The 16896-nt window shown below is 33.7% G+C and overlaps 1 protein-coding gene across 4 annotated transcripts in view; it reads right to left on the bottom strand.

Annotated features, from left to right (window-relative positions):
- Positions 1 to 16896, bottom strand: part of LOC109096312 (protein sidekick-2-like) — a 266779-nt gene that overhangs the window by 69033 nt on the left and 180850 nt on the right. For all 4 annotated transcript variants that reach the window (XM_042768024.1, XM_042768022.1, XM_042768023.1 and 1 more), the window contains exons 2-3: positions 13089 to 13248; positions 1690 to 1796 (exon numbers count right to left, since the gene is read on the bottom strand). In XM_042768024.1, the coding sequence (XP_042623958.1) occupies positions 1690 to 1796; positions 13089 to 13248 (267 nt within the window). The remainder of the gene's footprint in view (positions 1 to 1689; positions 1797 to 13088; positions 13249 to 16896) is intronic.

A 16896-nucleotide genomic window follows, 5' to 3' on the forward strand; every position in this document is an offset into this window, starting at 1 on the left:
GGAATACCAGAGGAATAATGAAAGTAATATGTGGTCGGAATGACATGAGGGTGAATAAATGACAAAACTTTCACTTTCGGATGAACTATTTTCTTTTGATTGCAAACGGACACCATTTCAAACTGCACGGTGTGGAAGAGATTTCAAAATCAAAGGCAGCGTCTTTCATATCAAGAGCATTATTCATCAAAAAAGCTAATTACGGAAAACCACTTAAAAAAATAATACAATATCAAGCATGGCAACGTCTTGCCTTTGATTTCACAATGTCGTTCCCTGTGTATTGACTCTTGTATTTGATTTCTCTCACTTTATCCTTCAAAAGAAACGAAAGGTAATTGGATGTCAATTATTGCACAGGTGCTTGAAAGGGAAATGAGAAAAGCAAATAAGGTCTAAGTATTTCCATCTTGATCAGAAGGGAAGTACTTCCACATTTCCTGATATAAAAGGCCATAAGAAGAAGCGATGGGCCTATACGTCAGCCAGCCTAAATAAATGGACAACAGTCAGCCATCAGCATGGGCCGCTAACTGGGAGCACATGGCTGTTTGCAAAAGTGAATAGACAAATGTGTCAGCTGATGATAAAACAGAGAGAATTTTGAGTAAAATACACAACTGATTTTGTTGTTTTTTTTATGTTTTGAAAGAAGTCCCTTATATACCAAGGCTGCATTTATTTGATCAAAAATCAAAGTAAAAATATTATTGCAATTTCTGTTTTAATGTATTTTTTAAATGTAATTTATTCCGGTGATGAAAAGCTGAATTTTCAGCAGGCATTACTTAATATCCACTGGAGACACATGATCCTTCAGAAATCATTTAATGTGCTGATTTGGTGCACATCAAACATTTATTATTATTACTACCAATGTTCAAAACTGTTGTGCTGCTTCCTATTTTTGTAAAAACCCTGACACATTTTTTTCAGGATTATTTGATGAATATAAAGTTTTAATTTAAATAAACAACATTTATTTGAAAAAGTAATATTTTGTAACATTATAAATGTCTTTACTGCCACTTTTGGTCAATTTAATGCATCCTTGCTAAATAAAAGTAGTATTTTTTTTTTTTTTTTTTTTTTTTTATATATGTTGTGTGTGTTGAGAGATGTATGAAAACATACTTATTTAAAGAATTTAACAGCAAACCAGGCGCAAATTGTTCTATGGATCGAACTCCGGTCTTTGAGCGGGAAGTGAGCGAGGAGTGTAGCGATTACAGACTGGAAGTTGCTGTTGCTTCACTCACATACTCCACCAGAGAAAAATCAAACTTCGATAATGACCGGAAACAGCCGAGGAGAGGTCAGTGGGCAGTGAAACTTGAATCTGGCTTGAAACACCAGAGACTTGCCACTTGGTTCAAGCGTGGCAGCTGTTCCTCATGCTAAACAGATTATAAAACGGAGGAATGAATTAAATTCTGAGAGAGCGAAGCGATTGGTCGACACAACCTCATCAATCTAATGAGGAAGTTAGAGTGGACCAGCTGTGGCATTGCAGAGGAGCTTTTAATGAAACAGAGGTACACCACCTCACCAACAACTGCCATTCCTGTGAAACACACACACACACACACACACACTAGGGCACAATTTGACCATCTTGTAACAATCACACATGCGAGGACCAACAAACATAGAAATCCAAAGTGGCTGAGAGTTACTATGGTTACTCACATGCCACTTGTACTTCGGTTCTTCTCTGTAACAACGCCCCGACTCTGTTCCTCACAATACACCGATAGAAGCCAGCATGCGATCTGTCCAGAGATGGTATCAAATACCTGTGAGAGATAAAATATAGTGGGTTTACTCTCTAAAATCACAATAATGAAAATGCATCAAGCATGATGTAATGGCCAACTGTGCCTTTATGTATATTTTGTACAAATAACTCTGATTCATTCCTTCACTGCCATTCTTCTCAAAGCGAACATCTCTGTAATCTGTCAAAACCATCAGGTTCTCGCACGCACTTTTCATTTCAACTTATGTTCCTTATATTTTATAGAGCACACCTGGGAGAATATATAAACAGCTATAAAGTATATTTGTTCTATATTCCAATCTCACTGTGATGACCTTGAATTCCTCTGATTCAGTGCAGAATGTAAATGTGTTTGCATTATCATCTTCCCCTCAGTAGGTGGCGCTCTGACATACACAAAGACTGTGGAAGTAAAAAAGCTGTTGGGAGATTTAAGCGAGGCCTATGAGTGAGTAAATAACCAAGTCCCAGTAGTTTTACATTCCTCTTCCAGGACCCTCATTAATTGCATTATAGCCAATATGGCAGAAAACCAACTAAGACCACAGAACTATTAATTACATGCTTGTTGTTCATTTATGAAAGACCGAATCACACAAAACATAAATTTGATTATAACACTTCATCACAGATAACACTCAAAGCAATGAATTTCTGCCTTTATAAAGGATACAGCAAAAAACAAACAAACAAACAAACAAAAAAAACTACCATTCAAATGTTCAATTACAGTAATTTTTTAAAGAAATTAATACTGTTATTACTGTAATACAAGCACATGATAAATTGATCAAAAGTGACACTGAAGACTTAACATTTTTACAAATAAATGATGTCTAAAAAAATGCAATTTATTAACAACACAACAACCAAAAAAAAATCAAAAAAATTCAAAACAAAAAAACTTTAAAAAAAAGAATAATAATATAATATTTCTATATAGTAATGTAATTGGTTTAAAAAGTTCAAAATAGCACATTTCAAATCTCACGTGGCTGCTGTTGAAATGAATGTGATTGCTAGTGTGCAGCTTTTTCTATTGTATAAACCAGCTAAAACTTCATTACTTTAATTGACCTCTTATTGTGAAGTGGATGAAATCGGATCATCTTCCAGACCGTTTTAATTCAGTCAAACCACATTTTCTCTCAGCCCGACTGACCTGAACTCAAATTAAAATGACCTGAAGGCCCATGGGCCACACATTACCGGGCCAGAATGCTCTCCAGCCTCATGGATCAATGATGGAGGAAGATAAAAGAATGAAACTGCACAGAAATGAGTGTGATAGAGGGAAGGAATGCGAAAGGGAGAGGGAGATGAGGAAGACACTGCGTTTCGATCTAGATGCTTTAAAAAGCCATTGACCTCAGATGGCAATCAATACAAACAATGGAGTAGAGACAGTAAAGAGATCTGTCCAGACACAGAGAATGAGACTGAGAGAGAAGGAGAGAAAAATAATGAGAGCAAAGAGAGAACATAATGTGAAGAATAAGAAACAAGAAAAAGTCAACAAAAAAGCAGAGGATGATAGAGAGATGGACACAGAAACACATGCACACAGGAAAAAAACAAGACGACAGTGATTGATTAGCCAGACACTGTTAGAAGGTCAGTGTTTTAGCTAGGGCTGGGCGATAATTTGATAACGATAATTATCGCGATATACAGGTGCATCTCAATAAATTAGAATGTCATGGAAAAGTTCATTTATTTCAGTAATTCAGCTCAAATTGTGAAACTCTTGTATTAACTAAATTTAGTGCACACAAAGACTGAAGTAGTTTTAGTCTTTGGTTCTTTTAATTGTGATGATTTTGGCTCACATTTAACAAAAACCCACCAATTCATCTCAAGAAATTAGAATACTTCATAAGAAAAAAAAAAAAAAAAAAACATTTTTAGTGAATTGTTGGCCTTCTGGAAATTATGTGCATTTACTGTACATGTACTCAATACTTGGTAGGGGCTCCTTTTGCTTTAATTACTGCCTCAATTCGGCGTGGCATGGAGGTGATCAGTCACTCAAACTACTGCTGTCTGAAATAGCTTTTTACCCTATATAGTGCCATTTTGTACCATTAGTGTTAAATAAACAAATTAATTTCCATTTTATGGTATTTTTCCTCATAATACACTCTGATTTAAGCAGCACAACAAATGTACACCATAGACATTTTAAGAGGGGAGACAGACCAAATATATTGTAACAATAAATATAACAATAAATGGGAGAAACTGCAAAGCTACAGTAAATATGACAGAAATATGGAATAAAGGCAAGTCCTGACTTGATGTCTTTGAAGAGACAAATCGTCTTTTGATAAAAATTAAAAACAGATTAAACAGAAGCTGTACTTGTAGCCTGGCCACAGACTAACAAAACAGAACACAACAGAACAGAACAGAACAGAACAGAACAGAACAGAACAGAACAGAACAGAACAGAACAGCCAGTGAATTCCTTTCAGTAAATATTTTGACTCCAAAAAATTGGGGGGTTTCCTTATACCATTTTGAATATTAAGAAAATTAACAAAAAATATTGACAGTTTTTCTTTGTTACTATCCTGTCTGAGATTAATAGAAGAGCTGCTAGTGGCTATTATCTGGTCCCACACTGACTCCAGACCTGTAGTTTAACCCGAGACTAAGACTGTGTGGGTGTGGAGGACAATGCCTGCAGTGGTGAAACAGAGTGGTATAGGGCTTAAATGACGGACGTCTTATTAGAAGTCAAGAGTTGAGGAGAGCTGTTATTAACAGACTATAATGAAGTATCAAAAGATATTAGCGATGAGGTTAGCGGGTTGCAGATCCTGCCAGCCATGGTAAATTGCTTCTTGTGTGAAGTATATTAGCGCTAATGGACTAATTAGGAAGTTTGGGGGGCTGGTGGGAGGTATACTTTTTAGTTTGATAGCAAGACGAAGCTTCACACATGCCCCGAAACATTTGGCTGCCGTCACCTCTGCAAGCTGCAAACGCTACATGCAGCTCAACTCTACTAGATAACGAGAGAAGACTGTGTTCTGATTACACACACACACACACACACACACACACACACACACACACACACTAACGTTTAAATGTTTTGGGGTCGGTAAGATTTCTTTAATGTTTATGAAAGAAGTCTTATGCTCACTAAGGCTGCATTAATTTAATCAAAAATACAGTAAAACATTTCAATATTTTGAAATATTGTTTCAGTTTTGTATTTTAACATATTTTAAAAAGTAATTTATTTCTGTGATGGAAAAGATTAATTTTCAGCAGCCATTATCGCAGTCTGTGTCACACGATCCTTCAGTAATCATTGTTTGGTGCTCAAGAATCATTTATTATCTCTTATCTTCTTATTATTTATTTGAAATATAATTTTTTGTAACATTATAAATGCATTTACTGTCACTTTGAATCAGTTTAATGTGTTCATTCTCACACATTTTTATAATGACATTAATTCAGAAAATTTATTTTTTATGATGTGCATGTTTCTGAATTATAATTAATTTGGTTTGTTTTACAGGGCATAAAATTAAAAATTAAAAGATAATGTAATGAAGAAAAAAATATAAAAAGGCTTAATTTATATTGTCTATGAAGCAGTCTAGCAGTCATTTTTTGCTTATTAATATATACATTTGTTTATTTTATTCATTCATAATGATGTATGTATCTCTGTATACACACAAACACAAAAATATTATATTTAAATGAATATGTTTAATACTTAAAACTTCGTACCTACAGTATGAAAAAATGTGCAGAAACCAAATAAGTTAGATAAAAACCTAGGATGATGTTTATTTTAGCCAGACTTCATGAAGTACTAAGGTGGTGTGCAATGAGTGGAAGTACCCATATTCTAACAGGTGGTGCTGTGACTCTGAGTTTAACCTTGCAGAGTTTTGTGATGAATAAAATCCTATCACAAGCGGCATATATTCAGGGTGACGTCCTCTCTATCTTCCTCTCTCCCATTCCTTCTTTCTCTAATGAATATAATTAACCTTTAAAGAGCTGTGAGCTTGTGCAGCAGGTTAAGAGAGTCAGTAGGGGCCGAGGCTTCAGACATTGATTGATTGATGTTCCAGCCAACAGAGCGCAATGTCAGGTCCCTTTAATTAGACTTCCGTAATGGAGAAGAAAGGAGCGAGAAAGCACAGGAGCAAAAAGTAGCAGATGAAGTTCAAACGCCCCTGACTGAGCCTGCTGACAAACAGACACCCGTCTGTGCTGATGTTGCCTTGGCAACCCGTGGCTGTTGGATGAAGTGGTGGTCTGCCTCAACGTGACTTTAACCTATTCGCAGAAGCTATTCAACAACTCCTCAAAGATGACAAAGAAAAGGTTTTCATGAAAAGAACTTGAGCATTGATAGTTTGGTTCAATAGCCTGTCTCCTGCCACAGATTTTCTTTTTTCTTTTATTTTAGTATTATTATTTTTCATTTGTTTTTATATATTTTTTTCTCTAATCTTTCTCTGTACAGCACTTTGATTCCAGTCATGGTGTTGAAAGTGCTTTATAAATAAAGTTTGAGTTGAGTTGAGTTGAGAATGTTATTTATGCTCACAAACATGCTTATACAACACTATGTGGACTTAAATAATTAAAGAGACTATCACTGGCCAGCATTTCTTTAGGTGTTGAGATTTTTATTTTTTTTTGCCTTTATTGAATTAAATACATTTACATCAGGGAATCAATGATGTTGTAAGACCCCTGGAGAGGTCAAAGAACTGCACATCAATATGTAGGGAAATACTGAAAAGGCTTGAATATATACAGCATAACTAAAGCTCAAATGGATTATCATTTGAGTACTGGTTGGTCTCACCATGGTCCACTTTCACTAATCATTTACAATAAAGGCTGCATTATTTAGTCATACATTTCTGATTTCCTACCATAGTCAATATAGCTAATGCAAATTGATTAAATATAATGAATTATTTCAATATTTCATTATATCTAATGAATCAGGTTTTATTTTATAAAACATATTATACGTAATAATTTATTTAAAATCATATTATTATACACTTACACACATTTTTACATTTATCTATTTTATGAATTATTTTAAACATTGAATATTGCTCATTATTTTGAAAAAAAAAAAAAAATAAATGTAATAAATCAGGTTTCAGTTTATAAACCACAATAAAAATATAAACATTATCATTATAATTATTAATTCATAATAATTATATACTATTTATTATATAATCTTTACACACACACACACATAATTATCAATATCAGAAATGAGCAGACAGACATAAAGTGACAACAACAGGATGATACAGTGTCCTTGAAACCTTTGGACACTTAAAAATAGCTGAAATGAAAATTCTGGTCCGAAACTGAACATTTTGGATACACTTGGCTGAAAACGAAACCTGAAATCGAAAATGCTTTTTAAAAATTATTTATTATTTTCTTAAATTATATTAAATTATACTGTAAGTTTTTTTTTATTATTTAATTCAATAATTTTAATGATAATGAATAATAAAAAAGCCAATAAAATAACCACACTTTTACTGAAAATAAAATAATAAAATTAGGCAGAAGCTATATTAATATTAAATATCAATATATCATTTTTATTCAGTTCCATGCAACAGAATCAGATTTAACAGATTTTTATTTATTTATTTATAGTTTAATTATCCAAATAATGTACAGTATAGTCCTACAAAGTTCTTATTATCAGAGCATGTGAGCACAGCATAGTGTCACGAGAGGGTAGTGTCATTTTACTAGTGTTGCCCAATACTACACAATGTTAAATATATTATATATGCATATTTGGCAATAAACATTAAATATATTGTTTTTCAATATAGTTTTAAGTTTAGAAAGTGTGGGCAGGCACTGTATTATAATTCTGTATTCTGTTTGCTACCTCAATTCCAATTCTATCCAAATTGAGCTGTTGAATTTTAAAACCCATTCTCAATACAATTCTGAATGGTGCACAACCCTGGCACGAACTGCATACTTATGAACATATTCAACAATGTCTGTAAGGTCAGATTGCAACAATTCCATCGGGAGGTTTCTGAAAACTAGATTATGCACTCATGCATACACAGATATAACACCAGACACACACACACAGTACTGGTTGGAAGTCTCATATTTCAGGTGCAGAAGAGAATCCATTAGCCTTGTCTGGACTTAAAGCTCTTCTCAGTAAGTGTGTTGGTATCGGGTCACAGATATCCAGAAGGCATCACAACAGACCACGCTAATGTTTACATGAACACAGAAAACAGCAGAACGCTTCTTCTGCTCCAGTGCCGTCTTTGACATTGCATGGTTTCAGGCAAGAGGAATGAAAGGAAGCAAGCAAGTCTTTTTGTACAGGCCTACGCTGCAGGTGATTCAATTTGCTGGGAGTGTAATGCATATAGTTGATGAATTGCACAGCCTTTAAGTAACCAAACAACAGTGGTACTTGCTGTTGTGGTGATACTAATGGCATGGATGTTGAAATAAGAAAAGGATGTTTGCTTAGAGAGTTTTTATGGGCATGCTAGTGAAGCACTGTTTATTTCAGTACTGGAGAACAACTTATTTGACCAAGAGTCAATGACTTCTCTACAAATCTCTACAAATTTCAAAATTATTTTCCTATCTGAGTACTAATTTTTGCAAAAATTGAGAATAGCTGATTTTTTTTTTTTTTTTTTCAGTCATACTGATCTGGAACAATACAAGGGTGAGTAAATGATGAAAGAGTTTTTGTTTTTTGGGTGACCTATACCTTTAAAGGAACAGTTCATCAAAAAATAAAAATATACTCACCATCAAGCCATCCAAGATGTAGATGAGTTTGTTTCTTCATCAGAACAGGTTTAGGGAAATTCAGCATGACATCACTTGCTCACCAATGGATCCATTGGAGTGAATGGGTGCCGTAAGAATGAGTGTTCAAACAGCTGATAAAAACATCACAAGAATCTACAAGTAATCCACACAACTCCAGTACATCAATTAACATCTCTTAAAGTGAAAAGCTGCATGATTATAAGAAACAAATGTTTTTATCAGCTGTTTTTGACTCTCATTCTGACGGCACCCATTCACTGCAGATGATCCATTGGTGAGCAATGTAAGGTACATTTCTCCAAATCTAGTCTGATAAAGAAACAAACTTATCTATATCTTGGATAGCCTGAGGGTGAGTAAATTTTCAGCAAATTTAACTTTTGGGTGAATTTTAATGTCTGTAAAAGCTGCTTTATTATATAAATAACACAGTTAATGGCATTGGCTGTTCACAGTCTTAATTTATTTATTGGTATGAGCTTCAAATTTCCTAAACATACACCCCTAAAATTTAATGTACCAAGTATTTGCAGAACTGAAATAAAGATAAATAAAAATAAAATAAAAAAACTGTGACGACAGATCTGTGATAAGAACCAAACTGTGAGAAATTTGAACTGTTACATCACTATTTGTTTTGCTTATCTCTTTCCTCAGCAGACACTTTCTTCCCAAAATTCCTTCTAAAAGCATTTAAATACTGTGTTAGCATTTATCTCTAGGTAGATAAGAGTGTAAATGGAGTGAAAAACTAAAACAGTGCCAATGAGAATGTGTGCATAGCAGTATTTTATAGAATCTTTCACTGAATTTCTGTGAGAACACTCAGTGAGAACTTGTCACTGCCATCCTCCAGACAAGGCAAATTACTGCACTGAACTCTAGTTAAGTTGTGCAGATCCGGTGTGAAATTGTCCCTGTTAATGTGAAAATATGGTCTGAGATTCAGCCGTGAGAGGAACTTGTTTACTGAGATTTCTGCACAAGAAATAGAAACCAGAGAGTGCAAACTGGTGAAAAGATCCAAATGATGAAAGTGAAAAATAGTGTGGATGGCCTTAAAACATATCTGCAAGACATTAATCTGAAAGACTAGGTTGCTCTTTCTGCATTATCTTTCAATATTTCTCTTAAAGCAGCATTGTTTTTATCCAGGGGCTTCAGAAACAGGAGTTAAATAGATACAATATTTATAAAAAAAAAAAAAAAATGTTATACTCTTCTGAGCACATTCCAACCTATGGCTGTACTTTTATTACAATTTGAATGGTGGAAATTATTGGAGAGGCAAAACTATTAGTCAATCATAAATTTTGATCTTGACTTATAAGACAATGACTGAATTTACACTTCAAATTCTTATGTTTTTAAAGAAGATTCTAATGCTCGCCAAGGCTGCATTTATTTGTTTGGGAAAAAATATATATATATACACAGTAAAAGTAGTAATATTATGAAATATTTTCTATGCTAATATATTTTAAAAGTTTTGTTGTTGTTGTTGTTGTTGTTGTTGTTGTTTTCTGTGACAGAAAAACTGAATTATCAGCATCCATTACTCCAGTTTTCAGTGTCACACGATCCTTCAGAAATCATTCTAATATGCTGAAATGGAGCTTAAGAAACATTTCTTATTAATGTTGAAGACTGTCTTTTTTAGGATTGCTTGATGAATAGGGTTCAAAACGTTTCTTTAATCGATTGATTGATTAATCGATCGATTGATTGATTGATTTAAGCATTTATTACAAACAGAAATCTTCACTTTTTTTGTAACATTTTTACTGTCACTTTTATTAATTTTAATCCATTCTTGCTGAATAAATCATAAATGACTTTCAAATAAATAAATAAATAAATCTTAACCACATCGTTTTGAATGGTGGTGTATATATTTAGGTAAACTAATTTAATTTTTAATTTAAAGTTAGACGAAAGCAATTCTAATTTCATTGGCTGGCAAACACATAGTGGTTGTTTCAGGCAGGTCAGAGTGCTTTAAAAAAACTTGTATTTTCATGAAACTCAATCTATGAAAGACTTAATTGCCTTTTATTTTAAGATGGAGTAGGTGAAATTATTTTAACTTTGAAAAATGACACAATCACATTTAAATTCAGCTGATCGGATGCCCAGGCAGGCTGATGTCATTAGCGCCACAGTAGCAGAGTCAGCTGAGCTGGCATTAGAGAACAACACTACTGCCAGACAGCAATTGATTGAGCTCATTTGGGAAAGTCTCCTTTGCGTACATGAGAAGCACACACACATACTTATGTGTCAGGGGACTGGAAAAGGAAAGGTCATTGTGAGAGCTGGGATGCTTTTAAATGACAATTCATCACTCTTTCTATTTGCATAGAAGAGCATCCATTGCCGAATTACCATTCGGCTTTGCTGACCTTGCCACTTTCACATGCCTTCGCATGTCATAGGGGAGGACCCAGTGACACAGGAGACATCCCATTCAAACACAAGTCTGGAACATCCAAAAACTGAGTTTCAGCTGGGTTTCTTTTGCATTAAAGTAGCAAGTCTTAGTCCTGATCAATGATACTGACCTTTGATTATCTCCATGACCTCTAGATGTGTCTGATTTATAACCTGGTGTCCCAATTGGGCATAATAAGAAGAGACACTACATTTTGTGAAAATAAAATAAAATAAAATAAAATAAAATAAAATAAAATAAAATAAAATAAAATAAAATAAAATAAAATAACACTTTTTCTGTTCATGTATCACTCTAAGCATATAAATACCAGAAATCAGAGAATGTTGTACAATTAAGATATTTTGTGATAGAACCATGTTTATATACATAATTCATTTTTAGTAATTCTTCTCAGGAATTTAGTCAAATCATTAATTCACAACACACCAGAGTGAAATGAAAAGGAAAATGGTCATTTTATATATATATATTGACTTATTTTTCATTTCTTATCATGCTAACTTTGCTTTAAAAATGGTTTGAAATGTTGATTTTTCACAACTCTCTGTGTCTCAAAGCACTTGTTAATAATTTGTCACAAGTCTCAAACTGCTTGTTATTAATTTGTTTATATATATATATATATATATATATATATATATATATATATATATATATATATATATATATATATATATATATATAAAGCATATTACGATTTGCATAAAATATATCTTACAGGGACAATTTGTCTAAAATGAAAATTCTACCATGATTTACTCACTCTCATGTCATTTCAAATCTGTATGACTTTTTTATGTGGAACACGGAAGAAGATATTTAGAAGAATGCTGGTGTCCCAACAGAAAAACACTCAAACCTGTATTTAAAATTCCTTATCTTATGATTTACATAAAAAAAACAAAGTCATATAGGTTCTGAATGACATGACGGTGTATAAATGATGACAGAATGTTTATTTTTGAGTGAATCCCTTTAACTTGAATATGCATGTACAAAATTATTATTAAATAGAGCTCAACTGTAACCAGATTTTAGCGATAATAATGTAAACATGAGAATAAATGGGAAGCCTCAGAACAGCACAATGACCAGTACACCATCTGTACCCCGTCCTGTCCCACGCTCTAATCAGCCAGTTTCATCTTTTTAATTAAAACTCCATTCAGCACAGCTCCAGAGTTTACATTATATTCTGAGGTTAGTTCATTTAAAAAAGCCTGAATGGGATAACCTGAGTGCATTTAATAGCAGATACAATCACTTTTAAAAGTGAATTCCTGCTTTTCAACACCAAATAATTATTCCTTTGAATCTCTGCCTCACAAAATAAAGACGGAACGATCTATGTGTCATCACATTCCTGCTGTTCTAATCACAAAAACTATTATGAGGATTATAACCTAATAAAACTGTATTTTCTTTAAACTTTATTCTCAACGGTAAACCATTGGTATGATTTGACTTTGCCAGGGTTATTTTATAATTTATACTATCTTAGTTTTACTAAAGCTGCATATATAAAGGGTGTGAAAGAGACCAAAACACATCAAAAGCTAACTTTGAAGTTATGCTCAGAAGTAAAGAAAAACAAAAGTGTCTAAAATCAATATAAAAATAAGTAAATAAACGATTAAAACAAATGTATAAGTAACACACAACATATTTAGAAATAAAATAATATTATTTGAGTTAAGGGAAATAAAATGGCCAGAGCAACAGCTAAACCAACCTGGATCTTTTGAATATTCACATATATTTTTACATGAAGTGTGGTTCTACCACAGACACATTTACTTGTGTTTGCAGAGACAAGGAAATGTACAATACTGATATATTGACAGCAACTTAAATGTAAATTATTTACAAATTAACAACTTTAAGAGGTACAAATGTGCACAAATCCTTATTTATGAATACTGAAATCATGGCAGTAATATTTTGATTCTCATATCAATGACATTATGTTTTCAACTAACATGAATGAAAACACACACTGACCTGTACTCCAGCGAGAACCGCGTGATCTCTGTGTCGTTGTGGATCCATTTAAACTCCAATGGCCAGCTACCCTCGGCCATACAAGTCAGAACCAACCGGTTCCTTTCCAAGTGCAACTGACTCGGTACTGGCTCTGTTTTAAAGTATGGAGGAACATCATCTGCAGAAAGACGCAAAGAAAGGGAGAGAGTGTAAGGAAGAGGGAACTGTTTATTTGGTCTGCATGCACCAGGTAAACATGGCCAGCTAATATTCAGGCTCTTGCTATATCGCACCCTCAGCCTGCTGCTGGTATTTGCATATTGAATTCTAAACATGGCCTGTTGTCTTGTGTGAAGTTCAAAAAACAAAAGCAACCCAGACTGAATAAAAATATACATAAACTCAAATATTAGTAAAAAAAAAAAAATAAAAAAAATAAAAAGTGTATCAGGAAAGTATAATAAAACATAATACATGGATGAATAAAAAAAGCATTTTGCATATTCAAAATAAAGATTTAAATGTATTTTATTTATTTATTTACGTATTTATTTATTTATTTTTGATATACAGTTTAATTAAAACATTTTGGGTGGTGCTTTCTTCAGATTTCTTCATATTTTAGCAGAACCATTCTTATTAATTCTATTCATGTCTCTATGTGTAGTAACACACAGCATATAGTCACGTCCGGTCATTTAAAGTGGGTCTGTGCACTCATTCACATCTAAGTATTCGTTCCTCCAATGGAAAGATGCTCGGATGGAGATGGAGCTGAAATCCCATTCCTGTTGGATGAATATCAGGAGAGCTACTCCAACACGCAGAGCCAGTGAATACAATTTCGATTCTGATCCTAATCATGGGTGTAAATATAGACCAAATTAATTGAACGGTTGGATAATACAATTATAAGATTGAATGATAATCAAACATTAAAATTAAACTGTCAGGATGATCTATTAGGCAGACGGTTTGTGGTATCGCTTTAGTTTCACCAATCCAAGTTTTAGCTCCTCGATTGAGAAAAAAAGCAATAGAGAAATTAATACAGATTTTGCATATTTCCATTATGGTCTTCACTGATGAGTAGATATGTGTGAATGGATATATACAGATGTACAGTTGTTAAATATTAGATAGATAGATACTTAGATAGATATGTATATGTATATGTATATGTATATGTGTATATGTATATGTGTGTATATATATATATATATATATATATATATATATATGGTTTTATACTGAATGGGCCATGATAGCCATATATTTCCAAAAAGCGCACACCGATTAGACAAAATAGTGTGCATATACTGCGAAAATCCATTGGAAACATTCCACCATCTATGAATTTTGAGACAGGCCTATTATTTGACATGTACTATGATTCAGGAGACATTAATCCTAATCTTGCATACCATTTAGGATAAATAGCATGCAAATTAGAATTCAACTACTGTATAGTCTTAAACAGCCTACAATAGCGTTAAAGATGAAGGCACCAGTTAGAGAAAGACACAGGCGAGGAGGAGGAGGGGCAGTAATGTGATGCATGGTTTGGGATATTCACAAAGTTTTATGAAAATGAGTTGGAAGGATTTGCGCATGAGAGATTTGATTAGACGGGTGAGGCTAATTGTTCCCAAGCGTTTCGAACTCCACTTTTATCTCTGATAGAGAGATAAAGATGCAGACAGCGAGAAAGAGAGAGAGACCGAGAACGAGCAATACAGTTAAAACAGGCAGAAGACATTGATCATCGATGAGTATCAGGGCTTGCGTTTCTCCCTCTCATTAGAGAACAAATGATCTGGTCGACTAAAAGCCTTAATGATCCGTCAGTGGAGCAGACAAACACCCTGATGGGCCTCCAAGGGGCCGAGCGGAGATATCACAGTCTCTATTACTGATGCAGTAAATGGCAGAAAAGATGTGATAATGCCCTTCTGTAACCTTACATGAGCAAACCAGTAACAAGTACTCTGGGACCAAATTGTGTAAATTGTAAAGGGGCTTATGGGATACATATCTTAACTGACAGATACGAAAGAGACAGTGGGTGGAAAGAGGCCTTTGAAAAAAAAAAGTAGTCAGATTACCACTGCAAGTCTTAATGGGCGCTGGCGTTAGACGTAAACGGTGAAAAGCTGTAAATTCTAGAGATTGTTTTAAAAAAGCCTGCCGGAGGGGTTCGAGACAGGCGGGTGTACGCTCTCAGAAGATACGCTGCAATTATGGTGTCTTTGCTTCTCCTGTGCTTGTTATCGTGAGTGTGCAGAACTAAAGGGGTCAGACGGGGTTTCCCATGGTAGTTGTTTTGACGACAGGTTGTCGAGGAGCCAAAAGAGGCCTGGTGGCTGGTGTCAAAAAAGGACCGGCACAAGCGTTATGTGGAGAATTACACTTCTTAACTCATTAACGAGTATCTCACACACATATGTGCTGCCCAGGGGTTAACATCCATAATTAAACCCAAGCTATGTGGTTTCTATTAAAAGTACGGGCACCTTTGCTCATCTCTCTCGCTTTCTCTCATAATGAGCGATTATGCAATTATGACTCATTAAAGAGAACTGAGGTGTGATGTGCTTACAAACACAGAGCCACAAACAAATATATAAACATGCAAATTCTCATGCAATAAAGCAGGTAGATTCACTGTATTTAGCTAATCATGAAACAAGAATCTAAGGATGTTTCTTTGCCTAAACTCAAGTTCAGTGGTTTCTTTGCATATTGTTTTTTTGGATCTGAACCATGAGTAGGCTATACTAATGGCAGCCGTTTACTACTGTAGCAAGGTAACAGCTCCAGTTTTACTGTGTTATTGAAGTATTTGTACTAGTTTCTCCATTGTGAGATAAATATCAACAGCTGATAACTATGTACGCTTTGCAGAAATGTTAACTCTATATTTTGTCTTTTCAGAAATCTATTAACAAGCCTCGTCAACTGATAATAAACTTGTTTTATTTTTAAAATAAACATTTAATTATTCAAATGCATTTTGTAAAATTGTATAAGATATTTAAAATGTAAAAATACAGAAATTAATAAAATAAATAAAATAATGGTAAAACAATTTTGTGTGCTTCTCATTTGCTGTTAAATTTATTATTTACACTACCATTCAAACGTTTTGGGTCAGTAAGTTTTTTTTTTTATTATTTTATTTTTTTATTAATATTTCATTCAGTAACGACACATTACATTGATCAAAAGTGTCCATAAAACATTTACAATGTCACATAAGATTTCTGTTTCAAATAAATGCTGTTCTTCTATTCATCAAATAATCTTTTTCCACAAAAATATTAAGCAGCACACCAGTTTTCTAATGTTTCTTGCGCACCAGATAACCATATTAGAATGATTTCTGCAGGATCATATGACACTGAAGATGCTGATAATTCAGCAATGCCATCAGAAAAATGTCACATTTTAAAATATTCAATGAGAAAACTAATATTTTAATTGTAATAATATTTCACAAAATTACAATTTTTACTGTATTTTTTATCAAATATGCGCAGCCATGGTAGGCATAAAAGACTTCTGTCAAAAACATTAAAAAAATCGTACTGACCCAAACCTTTTGAAAGCAGCTGTAAATATCTGCATTATACTGACCCTTACTCACAGAGCCATCGGAAAATTTTACTTTAACATTGATGCCAAAGCAGTGAATGCCAAAAACACACAGAACACTTTGTCTATGTCTCTGCCAAAGTCACATGACTTGTAACTCATACCACCTCATATTCAGGAAAACTACTTTCACTCCCATCAAACAAACTTGGGCCTGCTCCAAAAGCTCTCA

Source organism: Cyprinus carpio, chromosome A12 (genome assembly GCF_018340385.1).
Source record: "Cyprinus carpio isolate SPL01 chromosome A12, ASM1834038v1, whole genome shotgun sequence".
Classification (NCBI taxonomy): Eukaryota; Metazoa; Chordata; class Actinopteri; order Cypriniformes; family Cyprinidae; genus Cyprinus; species Cyprinus carpio.